Source organism: Camellia sinensis, chromosome 5, assembly GCF_055761805.1.
Source record: "Camellia sinensis isolate YWXY chromosome 5, ASM5576180v1, whole genome shotgun sequence".
NCBI lineage: Eukaryota > Viridiplantae > Streptophyta > Magnoliopsida > Ericales > Theaceae > Camellia > Camellia sinensis.
In genome coordinates, this window is record NC_138965.1 from 88,261,823 (window position 1) to 88,271,932 (window position 10,110).

At 33.2% G+C, this 10,110-nt stretch overlaps 1 protein-coding gene across 2 annotated transcripts; it reads left to right on the forward strand.

Moving 5' to 3' along the window:
• The first annotated feature begins 570 nt into the window (after nt 1–570).
• LOC114279160 (ankyrin repeat-containing protein ITN1) lies at nt 571–8,705 on the forward strand. Of its 2 annotated transcripts, XM_082869211.1 has the most exons (4): nt 571–1,070; nt 3,187–3,677; nt 4,589–4,635; nt 8,443–8,705. In XM_082869211.1, the coding sequence occupies exons 1-3, from the start codon at nt 819–821 to the stop codon at nt 4,593–4,595; spliced, it is 750 nt and encodes a 249-aa protein (XP_082725337.1). In that variant the 5' UTR covers nt 571–818; the 3' UTR covers nt 4,596–4,635; nt 8,443–8,705. The 2 variants fall into 2 exon arrangements, with proteins under 2 accessions (XP_082725337.1, XP_082725338.1); XM_082869212.1 differs by lacking the exon at nt 4,589–4,635 and having other exon boundaries at nt 585–1,070.
• The last annotated feature ends 1,405 nt before the right edge of the window (nt 8,706–10,110 follow it).

The window sequence follows — 10,110 nt, forward strand, 5'->3', positions numbered from 1 at the left end:
ATGAACTCAACAAAACTACCACACCAAACACACATAAACCAAAAACATATCCCTTTAATGCCCCTACAGTGTAAACAATATATAAAGCCCAACCCACACATACCCATACATACCTAATCCTACTAAGAAATCATTGTTTACCACTATACGTGGTCCCAACCATCACTGTCCAACTGACACAATTTCTTTTGCTGCTTATCCCCATATACACAACCAATCAGTGTGTCACACAGCTGACACCAAAAACACCATATTCAAATTTACAAAACCCTAATTGTCAATGACTGAAATGTATTTGAATGTATCATTCAAATTAGCCAAACCAAAACTGTAATGTTTCCAAACAAGAAATGGTCCTGCAAAACACTTCCCAATTATCACAAGGGTACAAACGTCCACATAGTGAAACCAAAAATGGAAAATAAAATAAAAAAGAACCAAATCTCCCCACCAGTAGGACTAAACGAAACAAAAGAATAAAAGTGGAACTAATTGGTATAATAATTTGTAAAGTGGGATTTATTGGTAAATAATCCTTTAAATTATAGAATTAAACCCTAAAATAAACCTAATAAAATGTGATTCAGCGCACCATGTGCAGCTGTAACCCAAACTCTTAAAAATCTACATCCGTCCTTGCGAAAGTCAATTTTGCTGGCTGTTATTTCTTTATTTATTTTTTAATGATGAAACAACAGCTTATATAGGCCTACTCAAAAGGCTTCCATTCCATACGGTAGTGGTAGAGTTTATGGTTTGTGGAAGGAAGATCAGCTGCAAGGTGAAGAAGTGAATATCCTTAACAGAGTTAACTCTACATGGCCGCAATTCCAATTTTTGACGGTACCGACTACGATTGTTGGGCTGTGAAGATGCAAACTCTGCTTTTATCTCAGGGTTTGTGGAATACGGTACAGAAAGGGTACGATGAGACCAACGAGCAGGAGCAACAGAAGGATGCTAAAGCTCTTTGTCTCCTCCAGCAAGGCGTCTCAGAACGGATCTTTCCAAGAATCAAGGTTGCTAAAAATGCCAATCAAGCTTGGCGCAACATCCTGGTTACTACTGAGGTCAGAACCAACGGGTTAAACTTCATTTACAATCATTTTTATTTTTTATTTTTGGGTTAAATTCATTTTACCTCATCAGAATTTCAGGCTAAACTTCCTTATGGCTCAAAAATAATCACAGAGGCATGTGATTTTGGACCACATATAAAATGATTACAATACCATCAAATCTTTTTTTTTTTTTTTTATTTTCTCTCTATCTCCTCTCATACACATAATTTATCAGGTTTAGCATTAATTTAATTAGATCACAATTAATTATAAATTTTTAATTATTTATTTTAATTCTTAACTTTTTATTCTAATTTTAATTTTATTATATTTTATATCACAATTAATCCTAAATATTTAATTATTTATTCTAATTACAAAATTTCTAATCTTATTTTAATTTAATATTTTAGATCACAATTAATCTTAAATGCTTAATTATCTATTAAAATTCCTAACATGTTAATCTAATCTTAATTTATTTATATTTTAGTTCAATTTTTAATTAATATTTATTTTATATTTTTATTTAAATTATATGTTAAATCATTTCTTAATTGTATTTTATATTTTAGATCAATTTTTAATTATATTTTAATTTGATTTATTTTATTTTAATTAACATATTCATCTAATTTTAGGTTTACAGAAAATTGGGATAAAATTGTTTTTTTGTTATATTAATTTCACTTTAATTTTTCAGGAAATCAATCCACTCTCAAAAGTAGTGTGCGAAATACACATTCTTGGATGGAAAAATCAATGGTAACACTTTAATCTAAAATTATATGAGGATTTTCTAGCTATATTTGAACCCTAGGGAGGTAAAATGCTCTAACCCCCAACCAAGGGGATAAAATAAATTTAACCCTTTATTTTTTTTTATTTCCGTTAAAAAATATAAGATGTTAAGATAATAGTCGCGTCATTGACTCAAATCCCAAATGTCTGACTTTCTCGTTATTTTAAATTTTCAAGGGACAACTACATGGTCCACGATATAAATAAATTTTATGGTATTATGCATATAACAACCTTCATAATCCAAGATCTATAACTATCATGATTTTCATGTAAATAATTGTACTTACCTGAATCCATTGCTGTGGTACTTACCTAAATCCATTGCTACAGAAAACTTTAGAGATTCAATAGATGATTGAAAACAAACGCTAAGTTTTAGGTTTACGAATAAATCATTTCTCTCTCTCAACCTTTTTTAAAATATGCGAATTCAGAATTTTTTGATGCGTACTCTGAATGTCATTTTATGGGCAAAGCAATGACCAATTTCATTGTTCAAACATAACTCTACTTGCCCATCAAAATAAGAAACTTGAAAACCACTCTTCTTATTGACCTATGAGATAAAACTTGTGACTAAAGATATGGAACATAAATCCTATTAAATCTATAATTAATATTGTTATATCATGTGAGTCACTATAATGACTAAATAATTAAATTTAATCTTACGCACTAGGTCACTCATAGCATTTACCATTTATTTGTGTTTATAACTAGGCAAATTTTACTTTATCACATTGTGATTTGACCTCTGTTGGGATTTCCTCGTTTCTCTTTAGGAAATAACCAAGTAGCCATATTTGCGAACCAAAGTATACTATTAGCCCCACTAACGATTTAATGAAAAAGATTAAATTGTCCTTATATATAAGTAATCCATGTGTGCGAACTATGGATATTTTATTTGGGAGACAAAATGCAACTTAACTCCTATACTTTATTTTATGTGTAATTTATTCCTTTAAAATTTGAAATGAGCATATAATCTCCCTTATGCCTATACGTGTTTTACACTTGCTATTAAGGGTTGGTTTGGCGTGTCCTAAAAAAGTGCACTTTTTGTCTCTTTACGAAAAGATGTGCAGAAAAGTAGAGATGTGATGTGATGGAAAAACGATAAAAAGATAAAAAGATGGATTATATAGTCTATGCCAAACCAGTCCTAAATTACACAATATTTAACGTTACAAGGGGTTTATGTGATTATTTTCAAATGAGAATGGGATAATTGACACATGGGCAAAAGTAACCTGGTAAAATGAAATTTGCCTTCTATAATTTTTTATTTGTTTTATTTTATTTTGCTTTTTATTTGTAGAATTTAATGACACGCACAGACCTGAGGCAAGCAGGGGCAACCCAATTGATAGTGGCTACACTTGTAGCAACTGTGGCCTTTACTGCTGGTTTCACGATGCCTGGTGGATACAATGGCAACGATGGCCCAAACCACGGCATGGCGATTCTAACAAGAGAAGCAGCTTTCAAAGCTTTTATGGTAACAGATACCATAGCCATGTCATTATCCACTTCAGCAGTGCTTATCCACTTGAATGGGGCTATGACTAACAATCTGGATAAGCTAGAGAGGAAAGTTTATAGCGCTGCTTATCTTATTAGTTATGCTGCGGTTGCAATGGTGTTGGCATTCGTTACGGGGACATATGCTGTCTTAGCACATTCATCTGGCCTTGCTATTTCAGTTTGTGTTATCGGCTGCTTTCCCCTACCATTTTTCTTGATTACCGACATCATGGACAGTGCTGCTTTTCGATTCGTAAAGGGCATATTTACTACACGTCAAAATGGGTACGTTTTCAAAAACACCATTTATTATAATAATATTATTTATAATTATTTACATATTATTGACACTTGCTCCTAAATTTTTCTTCTTTTACAAATTTTAAGAATCATCTTCTCTAGATTTTAAAAGAAAGTTTAATTGACTATCACTGTACATCTATGAAACATGTAATCAAAATATAAAATTAATTAAAAAAAGACAAAATATCATAAACGAAATTTGTTTTTTTTTTTGTTTTTTTATATTTTATGATTAGTGTTAATTATAAGCTATAATCTGTAAAGAATAAAATCAGATATCAGTTAGTTACTTGATCACGTTAGTAGAAATTGATATTATAATTTGTATTTTATTTCTAAATTTTTTGATTAGATATATATATATATATATATTCGTCCCCTATATGATAATTCTGCCCATACTATTGTTTATTGATGTTATGCTTTCTTCAATGTATTTAGAGAAAATATCATTTCGCTCTCCAAACTTTCACGTGTTTTTCAATTTGACCCCTAGACTTCGATTAATATCAATTTTGCACCTAAACTTTCAAAATTTTGATCAATTTGGCCTCTGTTTTCACATTCTATCTACAATTGGACGGAATGTGCTGACATGAGAGGTAAATTGATTTTTAAGGTACAGTTTAGGAGGCAAATTGATTTTTAAGATATAGTTTAGGGGGTAAAATGAAATTTCTAATGAATTTTGGTGCCACGTTAGCACATTCCGTCCAATTGTAGACGGAATGTGACGGCAAGGGCTAAATTGATTAAAATTTCAAAAGTTTGAATGTAAAATTAATATTAATCGAAATCTAAAGATCAAATTAAAAAATAAGTGAAAGTTTAAAGGACAAAATGATATTTCCTCATGTATTTATTTACAAGTTTGAATTGTGTGGGAAGTGCAGGACTTAGTTCGAGAGGGCAGGGCACCCAAATCTGTATCAGTAGTGATGTAAGTTCTATGCTTATGGTTCTATTGGCTTCTACGAAAATAGAGATTACCAAAAGTCTCTGATTGTTGACACTTATATCCATACATACATACATACATACATACATACATACATACATACGTACATACATATATATACCATGTAATCATACTTTAAATTAATCACGAGCCTTCATATTTCTTTATATTATCGGAAAAAGAAAGGATATTGGACAACCTTTTTTGTCAGTCCTTTTTCTTTTCAAGTTTTTGTTTTTGATGAATGGGTTTTCTTTTCCCATCATGTTCATATTTGCAGGGCAGAGAGAAATTCTATTTTCATTGACATTTGAATTCACCTTAGATGATGGTTGATCAATTCTTACATTTCAGTGCTAAGCCTATGTAAATAATCTTGAAATGTTTGTTGTTTCTCGCTAAGATTCATTTTTTTTTTTTTTCACTGTGCACATTTTTTTTACTCTATTTATCTTCTTTTATTTTCTTTCCTTTTACTTCTTACTTCTCATAAAAGAGAAGTGCGTCGTATCTGTATGTAAACTAGGTTTTTTTGGACAGTTATTCAAACAGGTAAATAGGGAAAACAACTAGGAACTTTCAAAATCATTTTGTTTCTGAACATTGCTTTCTCCCAAATCCCATCAACATTTGAATTGTACTTTAGTAATTTGCTAGATTGCTGCAAAATCACAAAGCTAGACACTGTTTTGACTATCTTAGGCGAAATCCTCTCTCTGTTTCTCTCACATGGTAAATGATTGTATTTAAAAACGCAAAAAGGGGCGTAACCTTTGTACACTGGGGGGTATACAAAAAGATAACAAAAATATCATATTCAGCATCTACAGAAGATAACTCCCCTATAAAATCAATAATGCAAAGATAAAGGATCACAAAATTTTCATTCCATTCAAAAATTAAAGGAATGTAAAAGTGCCTCATTGTTCTTGTACGTAAAATGGGAATGGAAATGTGGTACACCATATGCTCTAAAAAGTAATATGATTGCGGTAGATTTGTATAATTTATAATATAAGATTTAAAGATACTTCTAGAGTAATCTTTAAAATATATGTATATATATATATATATATATTATTAGCCATCTAATAAAATTTAGTTTTTTCCCTCCAAATTAATCATGTAGAAAAACATTTCTACGAGCATTATGACCCAATTTTGACATTGTCTTGTCAAAACTTCACTCACCTTATATTATATTTGATTCTTTTTCTTCTTAAGACACTTTTAAGGAAACATAGCGGAACATTTTTTTGGGATCGTTTTGAATCACTATATTTATTTTGGAATGGAAGTGTACTTTATTTCGGAATGTGTGTTCCAAAACATAATTTGCTAGGGTATTAGCATTTTCTGGTGACATTGCTCTAACGACGCCAAGAAGGTGATGGAATGATTACCGTTGCTAAGAAGAAACCTATTCCCTCCTGTTCTTTTTCCCCTCGAGTATATCTCAACCAGGCAGGAGAGTATAGATCAGGTGGTTAGATATTTTTTTTTTTTCTTCATATTTTCGTGAATTCATGAGCATCTCTCTGCTTACTTGAAAGTAATAGACTATTTTATGAAAAGAGAGGGAAAAAGAGAAGGAAAGTTCTATAGCACACGACTTTATTGCTTCTACATGATGATATTTGCAATGTAAATTGTATTGTAAGCACGACTGTCGTGCATATAACACTTGCTGAGATGTATGATTGTTGTGGGTATAGCGATCCCGGTTTCCCTCTCTATATTTACTATATTTCGGACTTACGTCCCGTGGAGTTGGTGGTTGTATGTCTTGTTGTCATCCTTTAATTCCTCATGTTTGAGTTTTAGGATGTGTTGGGCGTGTTTCGAATAGGTTGGTTGAGTCTTAGTCCCTTTCCTTGTTGCCCAGATTTTTAGTTGTCCGCTCGAGCGGAACATTTCACGCTCGAGCGGAGTTTTCACACTTCTAGTATCTGTGCCTCTGCAAAACTTCTGCAGATCTATTTTTCACGCTCGAGCGGGTTTCCTTACGCTCGAGCAGGTCTGTTGGCGCTCGAGCGGGGTGTTCACTGTCTGTGAAAATACTGGGAGAGGAGAATCTACGCTCGAGCGAACTGGTTTTCGCGCTCGAGCAAATGTATTTTATTCTTATGTCTTGGAGCTCGAGCGGGCCTTCTTGCGCTCGAGCTAGTCTAGTTTTTTGTACTTAACGCTCGAGCGTTCTATTATAGGCTCGAGCGGGTCATGCGTATATCAGTTGGCAGCTGGGCATTTTTGAATCACTTTTCACTTTTCCTTTCTCTCTCTTACTTTCCCAAAATATCTTTTGAGAGCTCCTCTCTCTAGAATCTCTCTTCTCTCTTAGGATTGATCTAGTTAGAGTGTTCTCCTACCCTTTGGCCTTTACAAAAAGTGTGTTGATCGTCGAGGGCTACATTTTGATCCCATAAGTTTGGAGTTTGGAGCACTTTGAGTTTGGTCTTCTTCTCCGTTTGAGCTCTAACTTCGAGGTAGGGATATCCTACTCCATCTTATGAGCTTTGTCTTTAAATTTTGGCATTTTGATATGTTGGGGGTTGTTGGGTAATTTTGAGAAGGTTTTGGGGTCTTTGTGTAATTTTCAAAAGATGGGGTGTCAAACATATAAACCTTTATATATATAATACATTGGAAAATGGACTTGGTGTTGGATCATTGATGGAAAACGGAACCTTAGGGTTGGTGTTGTGAATATGGGAAAAAGCCTTAACTGTTGTGATAAATTAATTTGTATAATTAATTTAGGGAAATGAGGAATTGAATAGGAAATATTCAAATTGGAAAAGGTACGGGGTCTAAGGGTGTTTCTAGATTAATTTATCGCTCACCTAGATAAAATGTTGATACTTTATCCATTTGGTGCATTTATTTTCTATTTAGAAATAACTGCTTTGGGCTATCGGTGGAGGATAGTCTTGATTGTTGTAGACAATGTATGATGATTAGGCAAACTAAAACTAATCCATTGGGTATGATATCGAGTATAGCGGTTGGTATAATACATTAAATTTTGTATTGGTTGATTAAATTTGTATATGATAATTGTTTATATACATTGTTTTGTGTGGGAGGAGATACGGGATGTACTCCACGGTTTATTGGAAGATGGGGGATGGACCTCTAAACCGGATTTTGTTTGAGATTGATACAACACTACAATGTGTATCATTTGTGAATTATAGAAGTGTTTTGTTTGACATTGATATAGCACTAAAATGTGTATCACTTGTCTTGATTGATTAAATTTGTATATGATAATTGCTTATATACATTGTTTTGTGTGGGAGGAGATGGGAGATGTACTCCACGGTTTATTGGGAGATGGGGGATGGACCTCTAAACCGGATTTTGTTTGAGATTGATACAACACTAAAATGTATATCATTTGTGAAGTATGGAAGTGTTTGTTTGATTTGATATAGCACTAAAATGTATATCTTTATCATTTGTGAAGTATGAAAGTGGTTTTATGTGTTATTGATACAGCACCAAAATGTGTATCCATAATGAATTTCGAGAGTATTTTAGTGATGGGTTATAATCTCATTAAATTATTTGGCCAGACTTTGAGCCTTGTTTTCAAACTTAATGTCGAATAAGGAATGGGAGATAAAATATAACATGGACATGATTGTCATGAAACTGTAATATGATATAAGTTGGAATATAAGTGTGGACCATCTATTGAATGCTATTATTTTAGTCATTGTTTATAATTGGTTTAGTATATTTCTACTGGGCTGTGGCTCACCCTATATGAGACTTCATTTTCAGGTACTGATGGTATGCCACTTCCAAGGACATAGCTTGGGAGACTAGAGGCAGATAGACAATTTTGTTGTTGTGTTCCCTTTGGATGTATTTCATGTAAATTCAAGCCAAGGGCTTAATATGTATTTGAGTTAGTACTCTCTTTTTGTAACCAAGTGTTGACTTGGAAAGTTGTAAGCCTATAGGGCAGTTACTTTTGTTGTCAATGTGTAATACATTTTGTAAGGATACTCTGATGATTGTAATATAATATGTTTTTCCTGTAATATTATGGGTTTTTTTATGAGGGCATTACAGTGGAATAGGTATTTATACAATCTGATGTGCTTGAAGTGGCACTTGACATGAGGGAAAAGTTTGATGCTGTTTTCGGATGAGCTTATGCACATTGACAAAATTGACACCAGCATGCTTTGTGACGATGAGGAGTGGTTAGTGAGTAATCCAATGGGAATAAGGACAGAGAGGGAGATCCATGCAGAATTTGAAGGTGTAAAAATATGCAGGAGAATGTATCAGAAGCGGATATAAATATAATTTATTTTTGTCTAGCCATTATTTGCTTAGTGAGGATAGCTTGTTATCCACTTTTTCTCCAATCCTGTTGTGTAGAACCATGAAAGAACCCCAGGTGCCCAGTTCCTTTGTGCTTCAAGAGTCAATTAGTTCTGCCTCTTATTTTGAGATGTGCAAAAGTGGATTTTTTTTTTTTGTTTTTTTTGTTTCTTGTCTGTTGCTCACCCTCTTGGTGGTCATTCATTCTCATTTGAGATGTAATCCTCCATCAAACTAAAAATATGACAAACAAAAAAGATAGCCATCATAAAGCAGCCCAATTGCAGACTTTCTGGGAGTAGGTGGATAAGTACTTAAGATGATTTCCTAAAATAAAATCAAGGGTTAGGAAAACCAGCTCAACCTATCAAGTTTTACAAGGAAGAACTTATGCATAAGCTTTGGCATCAGGCTGGACTGAACTGTGAAAATGGAGCTCAAGACTGCCTAAGGGCTCTGGCTGACCTGGCCTGTGGATGAAAATCCTTGTTTGGTCTGACTTAAAGACATGTTAAAATTTGATCCTATAATTGAAAATAAATAATGTTTCTTTTGTCACTACTAAAAAATTTAGATATTTCTCAATAATAATTAAAAACAAAAATTCAGTTACGACAAATAAATCTAATTTATACTTGTATCGAATTAAACAATTCCCTATTCTATTCGATTTGATCCAATACAATTTAATCCTTCTATTGATACACGTGTTTTTTTTTTTTCGTTTATCGGTAACTAATTGTCCTTTTGCTAGAACCTCACCCTAACACTAGTAGGAAGCAGGCAACCGAGTTGTTGAAGTGAAGTTTCACACAATGATCATGAATAACAATAAGGGGGAGTTACGGGCCGGTCCTTTGGACCAAACTTAATTCCTATAAGGTCCGAACTCAAAAAGATTTAGCACATCTTTCCATTTTATTCTTCAGTCCAAACAAAGAAATTACTCAGCCGTTCTACTCTCTCTCTCTGTCACAACTATTTGAATCTCTCTCTCTCTTAATCGGCCACTTCTGACAATCGATGACCATGATCGACCTCCAATGATTCCTTTGGCCTTCATATTTGATTGCCGACAGCCATTACTGACCTCTAGCAACTACCTCCGAATTTTGA